We start from the raw sequence: 21,878 nt of genomic DNA, 5'->3' as shown, positions 1-21,878 counted from the left end.
AACAAACCTGAATGCGGCTTTGCTAGCCTCCACATAAATAGCTGCATAACCCCCTGTAGAGTGCCTGGAGCCAAGGAAGGAAGGGCAGGGAGCTTGTGCACTTCAAAGGTCTCTCTTTAAAGATCCCCCACTTCAAAGCTTAACTGGGTAAAGCGTTGGACCCTAAACCCCACCAAATTAGAGCCCTACTGGAACCAAGGACATTCTGCCAGGAGGAAAAGCTAATGTGCTGCCAGGAGTGGCTGCATTGCTGTGTTGGTCTGCTGCATACTGCTTCTTGCCTGGAAGTGAGAAGGACTGCACCTGCTCTATTCATCCTTGAACCCAAGTTCCCCAATGCCTTGTTGGCTTGTGCCCTGTTCTTGAAGTCTCAGGGCCATCAAAGACTTCTCTCCACTTTGCTTCATCTGCCATCTCTGAGCCCTCCCTAGTTTGAGATGCCAATCCATTCCTGGGCCTCAGAAGTAGGTTCTGCAGCTGTTTGTCTGCAAGAATCAATGCATCCAGGCTTTTGCGCCGCTCAGAACCAATGCAGTGCTGAGTAGACGCTGACACAGGAGGCAACTGCGCAGCACAACAACGACGCATCCCTGATCAAAGGACATCACTGGACAACACACTGCCTGCATCGAGAGGGCTTCAACACCGATGAGGGACCTGAATGTGAGGCTCGATGCATATACCCGACTGCTTGGACTGGAACCAACACATCTAGTCTTCGGTGCTGCTGCTTGCTCTACCCAAGGTATTTTTTCAGCGGGGTCGGTGCTCCTGAACTTTGGATTTACCCCAGTGAGACCTCAAGTAATCTTTTAGCGCTACTGCCTTCTAAACATTGCTTTTTAATTTAATCTTTAAAAATTCATATCTCAACTTCTACTTTGTCGTTCTGGTCTTGTTTTACTCAGATACATTTTTTCTATTTGTCTTTTTGTGATGTTTCTACTGTGTCAAAGTAATTTAAGTGTTGCACAAATACTTTACACTTTGCCTCCTAAGTTAAGCTGACTGACCTGTGCCAAGCTACCAAAGGGGGAGCACAGGGTAATTTAGCTTGTGTATCTGACTTACCCTGACTAGGATTGTGGTCCCTACTTGGACAGGATGCATACCTCTGCCAACTAGAGACCCAATTTCTAACACGGCCCAAAAAATATTATAGAAACATGTTCAGTAATAAATGCAGACACATGAATTTATTATAAAGTGCAAGAGTCAGATCCATGCCACTACCATAGCTGAAGTGACATGATTCTGGATAATGATACCCTTAATTTGCACTCCTAAAAGTATGGGTGTAAGCAATGAGATTGTGCTTTGGGTCTGCTTGAAAACAGCATGGCTTAAAACATAAACAGATGTGCACAATCTTATATGCTAATGATATGTTGATTACCACTGATCTAGAGGGACAGAATGTGCAGCAACCTTTCGTAAGTCATGGCCTTTCCCACACTCAACAATGAAAAGCGTTTTACACTTTTTTGCATGTGTATGTTTATCTTACACCCCACACCCCCATATGCTCACATGGACACATACTCACATAGAGATAGTGGATGACAAATGCCTAATAATAAAAAAAAAAATCACTTACTGCAAAACATCTAGGCAAGATACTCGGGCACGTGTAATAACACAGGCTTCACCAGACTGGTTTCCTCCCAAAATAAAGTAAGCCGGAGCCAACAGCTTTGTTTTCATCAGCTGGTTCTTTGCATCTTCATAGCTGTATTTAAAGCAGCATATGTTGTCAGTCATTTTAATAGTGAACATTACAAACGAATAAAGCAAGGAGCTAATAGTTAAACATAATGTAACCTATTTATTTCAGTCTCCCAACCATAAAATTTTTACTCTAAATGGGAACAAATAAATAGAATAAAGTTCAATGGCTGTAATCGGACAAACTGAACTAGAAGTTAATGGCTGCTTGGGCTACAAGAAACTGCACAACAAAATACAAATACAGAAGTATGCTTTTAGAATGCACAGAAATCTGGAACTGTACAGATAAAGCTGGGATTATGAGGTAATTGGACATTATCAAGATTTCTCTGGCCAATCAGAGGTGGACCAATCATGCATAAAAAGCATCTACACAACCAATAAGGTTCATAGATATTCCTTTTTTTTACAAGCATGTAATCCTCATCCCCAAAATCTGTTTTGCTATCACAATATGATCTGCAACATTTGTAGCCAAAACAAATATAAAAGGAAAAACAGCCATGAGGCAGGCAGAGAGAAAAAACACTGCAAAAATATCACCATAATTTGGTAGAGGAGAATCCATGAGAGGGAACTCTAAAACCCTTTTACATGGCACCCCTAAAGAAAGGAGCGAGTTTCAAGGGGCTCATGTCAGAAAGGGCATTAAGATTTTTAAAGGGCAGACCCAAAATCTAAGCACCCGCGCTCTGCTGAATCTGCTCGCTTCTTCCTGACTGTTGAGTACCAAAGAGATCATCACTTTGCCCCACCTTTTTCAACATATACATGATCCCTCTAGCAAGCATCATCTGCACTCATGACATTGACAAAGTTTCCTATGCAGACAACACACAGCCCAAACTCTCCTTATCAAATAAGACCATCATCACCCTAACAAGTTCAATGCCTGCTTGACTGAAGACATTGACTGGATGAAGATCAGCTGTCTCAAACATAACACAGACAAGGCAAATGTTCTGATCTTTGGGAAAAACACCTTACCGTGGAACACCACCTGGTGGCAGCATGAGCTACAACCCACGCAACTGACAGCACACATGCCAGGCACCTCAGGATCAACAGCAAACTCGACATGACTGCCCAAGTCAACTCTGTCACAGCCTTCTGCTTCCACACTCTGAAGATGCTGGGGAAAACCTTAAAATTGCTCCCCATCTGCACAAGCAATACAGGCCCTCAACACCAGCAAGCTAGATTACAGAAATACCCTCTACAACAGAATCAGCAAACAACTCCCCAGACACCTGCAAACCATTCAGAATTCAGCATCCTGATTCACACTCAGCCTCCCACATTGAACACACATCACAACTCACCTAAAGGAGCTAAGTTGTTCGCCATGCACAAAGTGGACAGCTGAATCTCCTCACTCACACCTTCAAGGCACTATACAACACTGGTCAAGCCTACCTCAATAGTTGTATCTCCTTTCACAAACCATCCAGAAACCTATGCTCAGCCAGATTCCTTCTTGCATACATCCCCCGCATACCTTCTCCTACATCGCTCCTAAAGGGCTGAACAACTTGCCATCACACATCGGAGCCTACTCTTCACTTTTTGAGTTCCGCAAGAAGCTGGAGACATGGCTTTTTGACTAGCCCTCCCACTTGCCTTAAATGAGGCTAGTCTCAGAACTGTTCAGCAGCATGCTACCTTCCCAGATGATAGTGCAATCTACAAATACTTAACAACTGCATAACAGACACTACCTGTCACATACAAAGACTCCAGACATACTACAAAACCTTAAATTCAGTGGCTTCCACCTGCCAGCTGTCTTCACTTAAACAGAGTTGGTTGCGTTTGGTTAAGTCCAGGCATCAAGCTATGGTCTGCACTCCCATAAACCATCCATAAGATTTAAACCACCCTACAGTCTTCTGAAAGGCCACCTCTTCCCTGTAACGGTTATCCAGAACTCAGAAGGAGTTGATGGGAAGTGCGCTACAGCTGGTGGGGGTTCAAATTTAAACTCTAAATGATACAGAGGCTCATTCAGTCAGTGTGCAACCACTCTAATTCAGCTTTGGCTCTGAATGTGTTTATATAGAACTTCTCTGCAAACGTCCACCCAACAAATACATGATTATGCATGCGTGATGCTACTGCAGTTTGTATTTTAGTGGACCCTTTCAAGGAACTGATTCAAGGCATTATGGTACAACATAACAAACAGGGCTTAGGAGGATGAGTCTAATTCACCCATGACCCTTTAAGGTCCTCAGTTCGTGCTGGTCATAGATGGCAGACCTTCCTATTTTAGTAAGAATTGAATGCCATGTTTCTTAAGGCAAAAAAAACATTTGTTTTGTGTGGAGTAATGTGGTTGCACAATTAAAATATAGAACGTTACTAGATCTGCAGAAAATCTGATCACACTTTCCTGTGACTACACACAAGTGCATAATGTGCACAAAAACATTCTCAGTCATGTGACGGGTGCCCTCACTCCTGCTTTAGAAGAAGGGCTTGAGGCAAAGGTAACATGTGTAACTCTTAAGATGATGAACAAAAGTTGGTAATTTCCCTTGTCCTGTTTGTAGCATCAGCTCCCCCGATTCTCAAAATCACCATATTTACCTCTTCCTTTGTACAGTGCTCACTGGTTTGAAGCTGGGTTTGAACAATATAGATCACACATTGTAAATACATACAAAGGTGACATGTTAAGTTTAGAAGTGACTTTGGGTTTTAATAATTTTAGCCCATTCACGTTGGGACACATAGGTTTTGGATGCATTACGGAACAAACATATTTATAAACACAAGCATATATATGCATGCACACACCTAAATATATATCTTCACAGAAAAAGGTTAAAGTAAAGTTATGGTTAGCTCTCATCTCTACCAATAAGACAACTATTATTATAGTATTATTTTTTGGTCTGAGAACGTGTTTTTATTTAAAGCCATGCTTTTATGTATTACTTATTTGTATAAATACATTGTGCGGTCATAAGCATTGCATTTGGTGAGTGAATTATGGTATGCAAGGCATATGTGTGAGTTATGGATTGCACAGATAACCATAACTTGTGAATTCCAGTGGCTTGTCAGTTTTAATTCATAATCATTCATGTACCTTAACTCGGCTTTTTTAAGTACATTTCTGAGATTAATTTAAACATACATTAAGCTCTTATGACCAAAGGCAATGAACTTTTACTTGCCTGTAATTCTAGTTCTGCATTAAAGGTAACCTCACTGAAGTCATAGACATAAAATATTCCTGCCCGTGTGCAGGACCCCGGAACACTTTTTTTCATCAATACAGTGTGAGTAAGACTTGAAATGGAGGTACACACTTCCAACTGCAAAAAGCAGATGTGCCCTCCATAGGTAAAACTGGCCAGCTTTTACTGAAACTGTCTTTCTGAAATTGCCATTTATAATAAGAACAAGATTAAATTGGAACACCTAACTTGTAAGCATCAGTTTGCAGCGCTGTAGATTCACATGCTTTGCATACTTCTGCCATCTAATGTTAGGCCCTGACACCAAAAGTTATTTTTCTTCTATGCTTCGATTCCAGTGTACTGTGTGACTCTTCCCTTGGTCCACAATATACATGGGCACCAACTCTGCCTTTAGATTGTTCTTTTCACAACAGGTGAAAGGTGAGTGAGCAGTATATATTGAGAGTATACTTGTCCTGTGCATTGTAATTAGTTAATTAATATATATTGAATAAAAATACATGTGTAATCAATGTCAGCTTCCTGGGAGGGTCCATGTCAGTCTACCATACTACACGCTATGAACAGATGCTTGCAGGGTAGATTACCTTTTCTGTTTATAGTGAGTGTAACTGCAGATACAAATGCCTTGAATGGACTGTATGCAGGTTGTTCCCAGAGGAGCCTATTGAGCCGATGAGGCAAATGTTTGACACAAAGCACTTAATACAGTTTGACCAACCTTAGCCTCTTTACAGGCTCATATATCCACACAGTAATACTTTGTGAACATGTGTGTTAACGGCCAAGGCGATGCCTTGCAAATGTCAGCTGACAGAAGGCTGCCTAAGAAAGCCATGATGGTTCTCTTTTTCCATGTAGTGTGCGCCCGAGTTTGGATGCATTCCATAATCCAGCTTGCAAAGCCTGCTTTGGAAATTGGCTGTCCTTGTATGTTTTAGCACAAGCATTAAAACATGATTAGCTTAGGGAAAGACTTAGTCTTATCAATATAATATGAGTGCCTGTTTAATGCCAAATGAAAATGTGAGATTACCTTAGGTAAAAATGTGGGACAAGTTTCAAGGACTACCATTTAGCTGAACATATGGTTCCTAAATAGTCAGTGCTAGTAATCCACTAATGCGCTTGATCGAAGTTAGATACAAGAAAAAAGTCACCCTTCCTGAAGGAACTGTAATTGACATGAATGGAGAGGCTCTAAAGATGGTTCCCATAAGCTTGGTGACAGCCTGGTGAGAAGTATGTTAAGGTCCCAAACAGGTGCTGGAGACCCTCCATGAAACCCTGGTTACAGGAATCCTAGAAAGGGGCGAGTGTTCCTAGTTCTGCATGTATGCAGCTACATTCTAAATGAAGTTGTATCAATGTGAATGCACTCTAAACACTGGAAAGGTCTAGTTGCTTTGAGATGCAGTAGTGGACAAAACGCTTGCTTTGTGATGCAATAGTGAACAAAACAGTTCCACTTTGCTGTCTAGAATGCACATGTGGTAGTTCTAAGTGCCACTCACAAAAGTGCCATTCATTCCTCTGGAAGATCTAAGTATCCAAGCTGTAAGACCTCTGGTGCCAGATTACTAGACTGAGTATTTGTTTGTTCTGGGTGCCTAATTATGCCTTGCTGTTGAGTGAGAAATCCCAGCCTGATCAGAAGCTTCTCATGGGGACTGATGGACACGGTGGTGGTTGACCAGAGGCTGGTTCTGGGACTGAAGCAAGACATCCTTGGGAGCGGTGTTTTGTCTTGGTGTAGGACTGTTTATGAGGGTGGGTCTTTATCTCTAGGCTGGGGGTGGGGATGGTACACAGGGTCTTTAGGGTGTTGTTTGCACTAAGACCCACTAGCATTGACTACGAAGGGTTTATAGCTTTTTCCTCATAGTTGCTCGAAAATACTGACTCTAGACTGGGCGTGTTGGGCTTCCAGTGTGCCAGAGGGCAAACCTCCTCTACTTCGATGTCGAGGGAGTTGTGTTCTCCGAAAATGTCTAGAATGTCCATTAATCGCCCGAGCTGCATTTTTAGGTGTGCTCAGCGCTTTTCCCTCTGGTACTGCAATATCTTCTTGCACTGAAAGGCAAGTCAGAAAATACACATCAACTCCTCATAGTCAGGAGAGAAACAGAGGTAACAGTCCTCAGGATGATCAGCCAACGGATACTTTGCATTACAATATGGGCCGAATTGGAGGGGAGTGAGCTCAATCAGTCCACATTCTGCGAGGCCAAGTACTAGGTAATCAAAAAAGAGGGAAGACTGGGCACATTGTAACCAGTCGTCAAACAGATCATCTGCACTCAAAGTTCAAAAAGCAAAACTTGGTAGTTCTTTTTCACTGTAACCGACGAACTGAAGTAAGGCCCAAGTCGCCATGAGCAAACGCAGTTCTTAGACATTTGTTCAGATAAGGTGAGCTGTTTGTTTCCCACATCCACTTCTGACTTAATATCACATTTTCTGTTCTTTATTAATGTACCTTTCTTGCATATTCATATATGTTTTAAAGCTTTATTTTATTGCTTGGCATGTAACTGTCTAATGACAATGTTTTATAATGATTGGGATAGACAGTATTTCTTGATACAGAAAATGTGTTAGTTACTGCTTGTTACTCTTATTCAAGCATGTGAATCTATGAAAGTTCCAATACAGGAGTAAGAAATAACTTACTTACCTGTAACTGTAGTTCTCCAGTACTGGAAGCTTTCATAGATTCACATGCGGCCCGCCCGCCTCCCCGGAGGAGCTCACCTTCTCTCTTCTCAGTGTTCTGCATTATTTCAGCACTTATGCTCAGAAAATCTGAGGGAAGGCAGCTCCTCATAGGAGGTTCTAAAGGGGTGAGGCAATCGGATTGGTTCAAGTTTGAGTTTAGGTCTATTTTACAAAACGACTATGATGGGTTATTATGTTGAGGCCTAGTCTATGTACTGTGTGCATACATCTTCAGGCCTGATTTTTATATTCCACCAGGGACTCCCATCTCGATGACGGGGAAGTATTCAAGCATATGAATCTATGAAAGTTCCAATACTGGAGTAATAGGTTTTGTGTAGGCTGGGTGTCCAGTGTTAAAGCTGCAAATTCGTCCTGCCAATATAACCTTTTCTGATATGCCTTAACCTCCCTTTCAAATATGAATCAGTCATCCCTAATTAGGTCTTACTCCCCATAAGGTAGGGCCCATGGTATTTAAGGGCATGTAAATGTTTAATGTTCAACATGTCTTTACAGTGAAAAGCCCTAAAAGCCATTTTAAATGTAGCAGAGTTGGGTGTTGCACAGGAAAGAAGTGGGATACACCATTAAATGTAATATTGTTAGCTACAAAAAGGAAACAAATACAGATTCATTTTTTGGACTTTTTGAATTACTTATTACAAGTCCAATTCACTGGTGAAGCCATGACAAAGGCCTGAGGTGTACAAAGGTGTTACACTGGTACCATCTGGGCTGTTTGTTCCCAGTCAGGGAGGCCTCAATCCCAGTGAGAGAGGAGCTGGGGGGAGAGGAGGTGCTCCCATAATTGTTGTAGGGTGACCGCAGAGAAGCACAAACCGGGCCCATTTCCTTGGCCACACCTCTGGGGTGAAGCTATAAGGAACATGGGTCCCTAAGCATACATATAATACATTGATGCCCTAAATGCACAAAAATCATGCGCATAAGTAAAAAATAAGTAGCAATCTGTTTATATGAACAAATTAAAATTGGTCCTTTTCAGGGTATACACCCCTACGTGGCACACCATAGCAGGTATTGCATAAACAAAACAGGCAAAAAACACAAAATGTGACATCACAAATTGCATAGAATCAAGAGAGTCACTTTTCTTATTAAAGAATAAAAGAAAATAATTTTCCAAATTCACAATGGTCAGAGTGACTTAGTCGATGGCGTTTCGATCCCCTCAACATATGGGATCATCATCAGGACAATACAATGTTTGCCTGGTTACATAAATTGAATACAATAATTCAGTAAAGATACATTGCAACCTGCAAATTAAGAAGAAAGAAAAAAAGAGGAAAGGAAGGCGATAAAATAAGAGAGACATTTTTTTAAACAAGATATTTATATACTAAAGGCTTGTAAGCTAATGAACAGCTGTGATACCCTCATGGTGAGGATATGCTGGAAAACAGTGCTATGTGCTAAGAAGGAACATTAAGGAAGTAACGCGATCCCAAATGAGTAAATGGAATGTATAGGATAAGAAGATAAAGCAACCACAAGTGCCCCCAAATATCTCAAATACAAACCATGCAGTTACAAGCTTGCGGTGTCAGTGTAATGTGTTAGAAATTACATGGCCAACTCGACGTGCGGTGAAGAGATACCCAATAACTAATCACTAATAAACAGGGTTCATTCCCAAGGAACCAGAATACTCTCTATGATGCCAGATTCTAATAAAGAGAAGGAGGACCCTGAGATTATGTCTGAAGCCAACCTATTGGAGTATTAGGCTTGTGCTTTGGGAGGTGCCTTAACAAGATAGCGTCTCATTAAATTGAGCTTCAACACAATCTCTCATTTAGTTTAATGTAGGAGATCAGACTAAGTTAAAATTTGGGGTGTCTTGATATTCGGGTACAGTGTTTTGCACCCACAAGTTTGAAGAAAAAAAAATCCAACTGTGTCAAACCTGGTCTTGTATCTGAATACCCGCTTCATTATGGTTGTCATTAACTTGCCTCGAAGCACCAGTCAAGTGCAAGAAGATGAGTGCGGATGGTGCTTAATGCTTTTTTTAAAGTGACAATAGCACCAAACTTCAAAGATTTATAATTGTAGTTTCCCTTTTGGATTTTTGCCATTTTTATGTCATTTTATTAATTAAAATATACTCTATCTTTCTATATTGGTTTGGAATTTTTCTTGTGTCTTGACTTATACTGTTTTGGTACTGCATAAATACTTTAGACATTGCTTCTAAGTTACACCTGTCTGCTCTGTGCCATAGCTACATGGGGTTGATCTCAGGTTACTTTAGTGACTTTAAAGTTTCACCCTGACAAGGGTTGTGGTTCGTTCTTAAGGTGACAACTCTCCTCCCTCAACTAATACCTCAAATTCTTACAATTGTGATCCATGATAGGCAAGAACATGCACCACTATCAACTGATTTTTCAAGGTAGATATAAAGACCCAAAGGATGTTTTAATTAAGCTGGGGGTGATAAAGCCATGCAGTACTTCTCTGCAGAGTGGGCTTTTATCAATGAGTCATCGATGTAAATCATTTGCCTAAGGAGATGGCCTCCACTACAGTCATGCACTTTGACAATATCCTTAGATCTGATTTAAAGCCAAATACAATTACTATATACTGCTAGTAAGATCTGCCTATTGTGGATCTCAGAAATCATATGTGCTTCTTTGCCTCTGGGAAGTGGAAATAAGCCTCTCTTATAAATTCACAAAGTACATCCAATCTTCTTTCATGAGTTGTGGCGATATCTGATGCCAAGATAACATTCTGAAAGTCTGCCTTTTATATATGTGTCGCTTATCTTAGGTCCAATATGGGTTTGAATTTATTCTTGGGACCCCTTTTGAGGACCAAATGAATACCTGGAATAGATGCATTTTCCTCTTAAAGTGGGAATCAGCACTATTGCTAATTATTGGAGCAGAGATGTGACTTTCATTCTTAACAAGCACAGTAGATGTTTTGTTGTTAGTTTTGGTGGGACTTCCAGAGGAGGGAATATGAACTGAAAGGTATATCTGTTCTGAATGATTTGTAGTGTCAATCTGTTAGTAGATACTAATCTTCACTCTGCAAGGTGACTTGGAAACACACCATTCCTTCAGAGTGGAGAGACAAGTGGGAAGTCATTGTTTTGTTTGGAATGGAGGATTCAATGAAGAGGAGGACTATTTATGTAGTTCTTGACCTCTATGTCAGCTTGAATGCCTTTGGTATGAGGGCTGACGTTGTAAATGTTTGACTGTTGTTGACCCAATAAACTGACTGAAGCCTCTATCTCTGTTTGTATCTATAATCCAGGCGTTTGTATTGACAACTATAACATTTCTTCTGTTCGTCTGATCCCATCCCCTTCTTTCGCCATGCATTCCATCTCATCATCAGCATGAGATCTGAAGAGGACTGAACCAGTAAATGGATGATTTTTAATTGTGCCTCTGGTTTCAGGAATGTTAGGTGGAAACCAAGCTGCATGCTGGAAGGAGATGCCATGGTTTCAGGAATGTTAGTTGGAATCAGGATGCATGTCGGAAGGAGACACCATGGCAAAACTCTGACCGCTTAATCTGCTAAGTTAATAGTCGCTATAATTATGTGACTGGATACAAACTGACCTTCCTGCATTATTTCCAAAACGTCTGGTCTTCGGCTCTCAGCAGATTTTCTACCAAAGCGGCCAGAAATTACGATAGAGATCCATTATAACGCACCAGTTAGGCAGAGGCACTAGATGTTTTAAAGATCATAATCACAGGGCCACACACTTTATATCCAGCAGCTTCAATCTGTTTAAACTGTCAGGGTGAGGTTCCAGCAAAAGAAAAGTGTTTCTTCCCAACTGGTGAAACTATCACAGAATTAGGTCTTGACTCCTTCCTCAGATACACGTAGTATTGGTCCGAAGGTTTGTTCTTCTTCAGTGTCGCCTCTGGTCACCAAGAGACCATCAAATTTAGTCCTAGTTATTTTTATTTTGGCGAGCCTTTTCCCAGCAAGCTCCCCATCTTTTACCAAGGAGCACAATCATAGGTATCATGCAGAACTCTATTTCAGCAACAAAACACCAAGGCATGTTAAGGAAGGAGTGATGGGTGATATGTGTGTGGGGAAAAAAGCAGTGGGGAAAAGAAGTGGCCAATACTTCAGGTGCCATCTGCTAGAGAGCAAACATTATCAATCAAAATGATTAAGTAAAATTATAACATATAATGTGTAATAACGTGTATTAAAGGCCTAACTGAAAAACGTGTGTTAGAAAATAAACACGCATGTTTGGAAAGTGGTTGACATGGTGTCCGCCACAAAAAGTTCTATGTGAAATAAATAAATGCTAGTAAAAATGTATTTTAATTAATTCTATTATTTACTGACAAAAGAATATTAATATATTTGTATTACAAAACTAAAGTTTTGAAATTAGTATGAAGATATTTTATTTCTTGATGCAGTAGGATTAGTGAAAAGGTCTACCTTTTAGTATTTTTACAGAAGCACAGTGTTTAAATGATTTTGACTTTACTGAAATGCTTTGCAAACATTGTTTTATTAGACATTCTGTTTGACTTGGACAGTGGAAGAGTTTTGGTCGTGTTCTTGCTTCGCTTTCTATATTTCCTTGAAATAATAATTTTAAGTTTTAACAATGGGCCTTAATTCTGGTAGGAAGTAAAGCTATCTCTATGTCATGTTTTATTTTGCTTTTAAAATGTAATAATTCTACGGAAACTACAGACCTGAGAGGAATGCCAATGTTAGCCTGTCCTGAACAAGGAACAAAGAAAAGATACATCTGAAGCACAGGCAAAGTCCGATTGGTCAGTTACATTCTCACCTCATAGTTTTGTCCAATAGAAGCTTAGCTAGACTTTAATTTAGGTATAGATGATGCAAGTACGTTTTAGATTTTGTTTAGCTGTTGTTCAGTTCTGCTATTCAGCTCTTGTCTATGTTTCTAACAGTTCAGATACCTTAGGCCCAACATTACTGAACTGTTGTCCCTTTCATGTTCCTGATGCTGAGTAATGAAGTCCTGCTCGGCTGATGAAGGCTCTGCTGGTTGCTGTCCCATGTATGAGAGGTATAACCAATGTGGATGTGTTTTTCCTTTGCAAAATCCAACCACATATTTTTGATAGCGCCATAGTTAGATGTTTTCCAAATTCATTTTTGTCTTATTTTTATTTTTGCATGAACCTCACACATATTTTTTGAATTAGAGTACTAGCTAGGATACCTGACCCAATATTTGATTTGAATGTTTATTAAATGACTGCGATCCATTCAACTGCACAACTAAATGTATTCTGTTTCTATTTCTCAAATAATTCTGTTGTTATTCTGTATTATTTTACTGGAGTGTTTAATGGTAAATGTATTAGCAAGATTGAGATTCTTTAGACACTTTGGACAGCCTGTGTTGTTTCTGTATATCTATTATTTGTTTTTTTGCATCATTTACGTGACCTTAGCATTGTTAATTTGAGGGCAATAAATATTTAAACTTAACTAAATTGGTGAGGTGATTTATGGCCACATAGGGCATCGTGTGTATACATTTCTGACTATGTATTGTATATTTTGATTATTTGTTGACTATTGTCTCGCAGTGTTTAAATGGATTAATTAATTACTCCTATCTGAGTCAAAAGATTTGAGTCGACCTCTGAGGGTAGTAGATGTCATGACCCTACTACGTGCCACCTTAACCTTATAGAGGAGGTCACGTGCCCACAGATTCTGGTAGCAGAGGATGGTTTTGTCTCAAAAGGAGAGAATCATCCTGGGTTTGAGAGATTTGGTTTTGCCAATGCTTATTTAAAATTCAGATTTTTGGAAATGTGGTTTTGCCAATGTTTGCTGAGGTGAGACTTGGTATATTCCCTGTGCTTCCAGTGCTCTTTGAGTTCAAAGTAGGGTTTGGGCTTGCAATGCTTTGGCAAATTGCAGGTGAATTGTGATGTATGAGAGAAGTAGGGAATTTGTGTAATCCAACGTAGTTGAGTAGGGTTTGCATACTCTAAAGGGTGAGTGTAGGGAAGTTGTTGTACTTCAAATGAGTGTGGCGCTTTGTGCTAAAAAAAATCTCAAGTGGTTGTTGCTGTAACGGACCCTGCATGTTCCAAGACTCTGGAGTATTGTACAAGTGTATGAGACACTTGGTTGTTATATTCCTAGAGTGTGTGTTAAAGGAGTGCTAATTGTACAAGTACTAGGTGGTTCCTGAGGATCTGGTATTAGTCAAAGGTACAACTTGCTGGTCAAATTTTACCTTTACAAAGTAGCCATGAACGGACTGATGGACAACCCTGAACAACTACTGGTTGAGAGTAACAACCGTAAAGGACTTTTGGATTGAAATACTTCCTGTTTTCTATTTAATTTGTAGTTTAAGTCCTATTAAAGGTTAAAATGAAAGTTGTCAAGGCATGAAAAAGTGCGATAAGAGGAGATGCTTTTATTCCAGTTAGAATAGAAGAAATTGCCCCTCCAGTAGGTACACTCTCATACATAGTAATTGAAGGGAAAGGTCCATCAGCTTGTATTTGGTTAAAACAATGGTGCAAAATAATAAAGAAGGAAGGGAGCTTAGGGTTTCCTGCTCATGGAAGTTTTCATAAGTGAATTTTAGAGAATTTGAGAAGAATACTTTATGAATTAAAGCCCCCTCTGAGACCTGCACAATTTGAAGCTTTATCTATTTGGGAGCTAGTAGCCAGACAACAAGAGAAATTAAAATTTGAGAGACAAACAACTTTTGATAGAAGCAAGATGGAATATTGAGTAGAAGTTTTGAAGAACAGAAAACTTAGAAAGTATTGGGATATTTCCCGCATTTTCACAGGAGAAAGAGGACACTGTCTGACCAAAGTAAAAGAATAAGAATTCAGAAGAAACTGAGTCGGAGTCAGATGAAGCTAAAAGATCGCGGACTTCTGATAGTGACTCAGATGATGATGAATTTATAACACAATTATTGAGAAATCGTCGTCCTCCATATGCAGCACAAGATGCAAATCCAAGTACTAGTACTAATCCAAATGCACCTCCATTTGTGGTAACACAGTCAGGTACAGGTTGTAAATAATGTTCCTGTCATTACGGTAACTCAGACTCCTGTGATTCAAACTAAAGCTCAGCCCGTAATATATCCTACAGCTCCTGTTAGTTCTGTACCGAGCATTACAGTACTGGTGGCACTGCAGATTATTCAGAAAACATTGATGGTCGAGATGAAGTCTACACCTAATTCAAGGACTCCTGGGCAAGTTGTTAGTCAAGCTCAGACAATGGCAAGAAATACTCCAGTAACAATATCGCAATCGAGTTCCTCACTACTTACAGGTCAGAGTTCTGGAGTAATTTACTCAAGAAATCAGAGAGCTTCATCAAGTTCAGAAACAATAATAGTTCCTGTGACATTTGATCCAGTTGTTCCACTGTAAGCTCAGGGAAATAACAAGAGCAATATGCAGAATCTTTTTAATTCAAATGCAGAAATGGAGAAACTCAATGCTACTGCGGGAGTTATGTCTCCAATAAATCAGACTTTTGACAAAACACGTCCACTTATAGACTTAACTTATTCCGGGATTTCACAAAATTTGGAGATATCAAATTCAAATCCAAATTCAATTCCAATGTCACCTGAAAGGGTAATGAGTCTGCCATTTAATTCACCAGAATGTGTGCTGAATGTGAATAATGATGTTTCTTTACAAGGCTTGACAGTTCAGCAGTTAAAAGAATGGTTGTAGAAAGTACGTGGCGCATCAGCAATGAAAACAGTTGCTGAAGGAGAAAGACCATTAAAGCTAGTAAGATTAAAATTAGAATTAAATTAAATGATTGAAGGAACACTTGAATTAAATAGAATTGACTCACATAATGAACGTTACGTTTTATGTGTAAAGATGTCATAAACATCAAGATTGGCACATCAGAAAATATCAGTACTTGCAGAAAAAATATGAAGTAGATATTGAGAAATCCAAACCATTGAAAAGGAGTTTCAGATTAGAATTCGATTCAAAAGATATTGAAAACATAAGATCACCTCGAATGAAAATTCACAGTAGAGAATTAATCCAAAGTAATCAAACATGGGGAGCATTAGATAAATGGGGAGGCAGATGGGTAATGAAGAGAGCAGAAGAAAAGAGAGTCTGCAACTTCAAACTCTACTGACACACAGCAGACTAATAGTCCAGTAAAGATATTACCAATGTGAAAAGATCCTGGAGGGAATTATGTTCAAATCCCTTGGAGCAAGAGTGATATTTTGTCATTCACAAATGATTAACCGAGATTGAGAGAGAAATCAGTGGAATGGTATCACAAGACAGATAGGTTTGTGAAACTCGCAAAATGCCTGTGGGAGGATTTAAATACTCTTTTAGAAATAGTGGTCCCATCTGATTTATGGATTGAATGCAAAAGGAGTGTTGACTGACGGACAGAGAAGAGAGCCTCTACGAGATCCAGTTACAGGTGCACCGTCTCCTGAAGTAATGAAACGCTATTACAAAGTGATTGAATTTTTTAAAACAAGAATTTTTCATAAAGACATTGATTGGCAGAGAATTGATAGGACAGCACAGGAAGCAAAGGAGTCAATAGATGCATATTATGAGATTGTTGTAGGCATTCAAGCATTACAGTGGTAAGAAGGCAGTTGAACCCAAAGACATGATTAATTTCATGTTCGGATTTGTTGAAGAGTTGATACCTGAAATTGGTAACATGCTTAAGAGTCATTTGATTTGCTGGCAAGCAAAACCGGTTGATAAAGTATTCAAATTTGCTAAATATTGCAGTGACGAAATTGAAATGAAGCAGAAAAGATTGAAAGAAAAGGCAATGGCGATGCATATTAGAACAACACAATCAAGGATGCAGGGAATTCCACAGCAACAGGGAAACATGCAAGTGGTTTAGAATCAGAGACATGCAAAGGGACGCGGTGGTGGAAATGGAAATCGTGTTGGCATTCATTTGAATACTACTGTTAATGTTAATCCAACTGATATGCAGACAATGAGGAAGATGCTACCTTGTCACACGTGTGGGGATCTTGGACACTGGAAGTACATATGTCCTTTGATAGTGCAGAAAGGTGTTGTGTAGATGAATGAACATAATCTTTTTCCAAATTTGAGAGGACCGAGAAATCGGAATCCTAATGTAAATGTTCAAAATCAGATTCCGCAAAGGCGAATTCCCAAACAGCAGGTACCATGATTTCAGGTGCCACAACAGCAGATGCAAATGATGCCACAACAGCAGAAAATGCAAATACCTCAAGCTCCAATGGCACAGCAGCAGGTAGTGGTTCCTCAGCAGAACATTGGTCAAAAGTTAAATTAGCCACTGATCACACAGTTCCCATTACACAGTGAGGATGAATTGAGTGATGGAACTGTGAATGAGAGTTTGGATGAAGAAGAATGTGTACTAGCAGTTTCATTAGAGGTGGATCAGAGTGGTCCTTATGTAAATGTAATTTGTCATCAAAACTCATTTTTGGTTGACACAGGTGCTACACGCACGTGCTACTGTCAGAAATGCGAAGTTCCGAATGTGCAAAATTCAGGGAGAACAGTACAAATTCTAGGACTAGTGAATCAACACCTGACAAATCTGATTACTGAGCCAATTCCTATTAAAATTGGTACATTTGAAGGCCTGCATAGCTTCGAAGTCTGTGACTAAAGTCCACTATGCCTTCTGGGAAATAGATTTATTGTGCAAATCAAAATGTTTGATTAATTGCACAAATTATGGAATTGACATTCAAAAAAATAGTGGTGATGAGGAATCATCCATGCAATTTAATTAATGAAGAATTCCCATTGATTGCTCCTTATCCTGCATTTACAGTATAGGACCTGCCAATTGATTTACAAGAGACAGTTACTTTGAAAGTTTCTAGGAAAGATATTGGTCTAACTAAAAGGGTGCAACCAGTCAAAGTCACAGTTAAACCTAATGTAGCTTTCCTGAAAACACCCAATATCACATGGCACTAGATGTAACTTGAAGGAGTTACTCCTGTAATTGCAGATGTTGTTAAGAAAGGGGTTTTGAAAGAAGTGCTAAGCAGCCCGTGTAATTCACCTACTATGGGTTTGCAAACATTCGTATAGTTCAGGATTTGAGAAAGATCAATGAAATTGAGGTCAAATGTTGTCCGGTAGTACCTATTCGAGCAGTGATTTTGTTCCAAATTCCATGTGAAGCAGAATGGTTCACAGTAGTGGACTGGTCACAAGTATTTTTCTCAGTGTCTCTAAATGAGAATAGTGAGTTTCTCTTCTGTTTCAACATCTGCAATTGTGTGTATTCTTGGTGTAGAATTCCACAAGACCTTTCAGAATCCCAGTCAATATTTAATAAGGTAGTAAGAATTTGGAATCATTGGAAATGCCTTTGCAATCTACATGGGTTCAGTACATTGATGATTTACTGGTTTATTCAAAGACACAAGAGGCATGCAGGCAAAACACTATTGCTTTATTGAATCTTCTGGGAGAAAATTGACAAAGTGTCCCAAGCAAAATTACAGAATTGTCAGAAAGAGGTGAAGTACTTGGAACATCAAATAGAGAAAGGTACAAGGAAGGTGACCACAGAAAGGGTTACAGCTATATTGCAAATGGTTCTTCCTGTTACTCAGAGATGTCAGGATGTTTTTGGGAATGGTGAGTTGTTGTTGTCAATGGATACCTTATTTTTCTGTTATTTCAAACCCAATGAAGAGATCAACCCTCAAAGATCTCACTGATCCAGTCCAGTTTGATGAAGCTTGCATGAAAGGTTTTACTGGGTTGAGAGAGTGTCTGTGTAGAGCACCCGCTTTGGGAATGCCTGACAAAACGAAACCATTTTCATTGTTTTGTCATGAACGTGATTGTTGTGCTCTTTCTGTTCTGACACAGGTACATTGTGGCATAATTCGTCCTGTAGCATATTTTTAAGCAACACTGGAACCGGTTGCTGCCGATTTACAAGGCTGCCTTAAGCAGGTAGGTGCAGTTGGAACAAGCCTTGCCCATAGTGAGAGCATTGTGATGGGACATCCTTTAACTGTATAGGTCCCTCACTCGGTTGAGGTCTTGCTTACCAGGACCAAGGCTTAGTATTTGACAAATGCTCGATTGACACGTTACTAACTGATGATTTTGGGTTCCCCAAACGTTACCCTCAAAAAGTGCAGGGTACTTAATCCTGACTAAGACTTGGTAAGAGATTCAATAGCCCATGTACTGAACCAAAATATTTTCCGAATTTAACAAGCACAAGCCTTTGCCAGTATTTGTCACTTCACAGAGCCAAAAAGAGAGCCAACGTATGTCCCCAATGTTCTAGGAAACAGGCTTAGCGAATGGGAGGTGTCCTGATTCTTAGCAGAGAGGTTGCCACCAGTCTCTTATAACTCTGCAAAAGAGATGCAGTGGACTAACGAAACTTAAGCCCTCCCCCCCGTACAGTACATGGGGGCCCACCACCTATCACTTTACCTCATCGCCCAAAATCTGGTATATTATGACTGTGTAATTTGCTGTGGGGCCCCCTAGAGCTCAGCCTCCCCTCACACCGCAGGTCTGCGGGGTTAATATTATGCCACTGAAGAGATGGCAAAAGAGTGATTCACCAGTGATCACAGTTACTTCTTGCGTTCTGAAGAGGAGCGTTAACCTGACAAACCACAAACAGAACCTATAAGATCAAAGGGTGTGAAATTGCTCATGAACTAGGTACAGGCCTTATATGTGTTTGACAGTGACATATAGCGACCTATAGCACAGCAACAACTTAGGGGTGAATTATAGCAACAGTTTCAATAATGTTCACATAAAATCTATAAAATAAAAAATCTAAAGCCATGGTACAAGAGGGGCAGTAGCACAATTCCAGCTCGCCCTGTAGCATTTCATGCTTTTCCACACTGTCCGAATGTCCCATGACTCAAGTGCACAGACAGCGAAGGACAGTGGAAAAAAATAGGTGTAACCGTAAAAGGAGGAATTCACTGGATGACAGATCCACCTATAAAAACAGCCCTGCTACAACTATTATTTCAGCTATCACAAGCATGAAGTGAAGGAAAGGTGGATTGCACCACTTTGTGCAACTACAACTTTAAAAAAAATGCAATGTAGATGCTCTGGTCTTTTCCAGACAGATGGAGGTCAGCAAAACCTTAAAGTAGATAACAGCTCTAATTTTCTCAAATGTGAATCTGACTTCAAAACAAATATTCCCTCTTTTTAGACCAGCCGTTCATGCACTGACAGCTTTCCTATATCTAGGTTTTTATTTTTTAAGTTTTAGTTCTCAGCTGCTGTAAATTGGATTGCAAAATTCTAAACTCTGAAAGGAACTGACAGTCATGAGACAAATGTTAAAGAAAGAGTAAAAGATGGAAAGAAGCATGTTAATTGTTTTGAGGTCAGTGAGGTGAAGGAGGTGAAACCCTGTTTATCAATCACCCTGTGTTAAAATCAAATAAACCCTACTACTGGTTTATAGCGCTCACAAAGACTGAGTGCTAACAATTCATAGACAATAGAGTGATTTAAAATGTGGGGTAAAACAGTGAATAAAAAGCCACAACAACAGGGCCTACCACCACCCCACTCTCCTACCTTGTAGCGTTCTCCAGCACTGATCTGGTCAGGAAGCTCATCCACATGCCATCTCTTTTCCCAATAATCCACTCCAGAATTCCTATAAACCAAGAAAGGATTACTTCCAGAAAAATAAAATCAGCCAAAGTTACAATAAATCTAACACTTGTGCGGTACAATAGGTTGCTGTTTCTGTTAGTAATTAATATTCCAGGTATGTGCAGGTTTGACTTGTCCATCAAGCAATGACCAACAGTATACTCACCAATATAACCACCATCAAGGCTGTAACGCTCATTCATTGTGAGAGTGAATGTCTCCTGTTAACAATATAAAGAAGATATACATAACTAGTCACCATAGTTACATTAATGTTGCACTGAATGCAAGCCTAGCAGCGTCTCGGAAGCATACTCTTTTTTGTATCATCTCCAAAAGCAGAATCTATCATTTTTTTCTGTGTTTTAAATTTACCCCTGGAGCATATGTATGACATATAATAATGTTAAAAACAATACAGACTAGATTGTACATATTGAGGAATGATTTGCCGGAGTAGTGCAATGTGAATTGATGAAATTGAAAGATGCCCTATTTATTAATTGTTTACAGCAGTGGGTGTTACTGGTGCTAGAAACGTTCCTGGTAGTATCTGGTGTGTTTCCTGCTATACCTGATCCTTAAAGTAGCAACTGTTTCTGGTGCTGTATTCTCTCCTATATTTGTATGTTTGTTTGATAAAGTACCCAATCTCAGGTGATAGGTGTGACTCTCGCTTCTTGCAGATATTAGAATAGACTTCTAAGTAGCTAAACGAAATGAAACTTTCCATGGGAGGGACAAAGTCTAAATGGACGGGCTAAGATAAATGAAACCACTGAATAGAAAGCAAACAAGCATTTGCAATTCAACGTGTCTCGCATTAAGTCACGTTAGAGCTATTAGCATTGTAAACTCCAATCCAGACTTTTCTTGCCACATTAAATGAAGAAAAAAAGAAAAACGATTGCGCTGTAAAATAAAGAGGAAAAGTAGTCCAGAAACCATACGGAAAACATGGAGTCTCGTATGTTTCCAGTAGTTTACCGGTGCTCTCGAGGAGGGCTAAACATCGTAAAAGGCATGAGGTATGCATGCCTTTCACTAAATGAAAATAAGCACATTTTAAAAGGCAAGCCATGAACCAATGAAAGTGACTGACGTAACATGGGGGTGGTTAAAATCCCCCTAAAGAGAGATTAGAGAGGGACTGAGCGCTTTGCGCTCGCCCCCTAAAAAAAATTAATAAATAACAGTGACCAAACAAAAAGCCTATGGAAAACAATGGGCGGAGTTGCTTTCTAGGTCAGCTGTAGACCTGTCGCCAATAAGTCTTTTGCAACCAGATTTTCAGAAAACAATACATTGCCAAGAAGTTCCAACATGAAAGTGTGGCAATAACAATACATGGATTCCAATAAAGCTGTGTTCCCAGTTAGGTGCTTTACTGTTTTTCTTATTCTTTCATGGATCAGAATAAATATGGGTTAAGCCAACACATATTTCCCCTATGGAGGCATGTGTTAACTTAATATGAAGAGACCCAAGGAATTTCTGG

At 39.7% G+C, this 21,878-nt stretch overlaps 1 protein-coding gene across 1 annotated transcript in view; it reads right to left on the bottom strand.

Annotated features, from left to right (window-relative positions):
• Positions 1–21,878, bottom strand: part of ASAH1 (N-acylsphingosine amidohydrolase 1) — a 167,253-nt gene that overhangs the window by 47,465 nt on the left and 97,910 nt on the right. Inside the window, exons 9-11 of the mRNA XM_069200267.1 lie at positions 20,547–20,601; positions 20,300–20,381; positions 1,598–1,729 (exon numbers count right to left, since the gene is read on the bottom strand). Coding sequence (XP_069056368.1) covers positions 1,598–1,729; positions 20,300–20,381; positions 20,547–20,601 — 269 coding nt within the window. The remainder of the gene's footprint in view (positions 1–1,597; positions 1,730–20,299; positions 20,382–20,546; positions 20,602–21,878) is intronic.

This window comes from Pleurodeles waltl, chromosome 1_2 (assembly GCF_031143425.1).
Source record: "Pleurodeles waltl isolate 20211129_DDA chromosome 1_2, aPleWal1.hap1.20221129, whole genome shotgun sequence".
Classification (NCBI taxonomy): Eukaryota; Metazoa; Chordata; class Amphibia; order Caudata; family Salamandridae; genus Pleurodeles; species Pleurodeles waltl.
The sequence above is the reverse complement of the archived record's forward strand: the minus strand, read 5'-3'. Positions and strand labels throughout refer to the sequence as shown.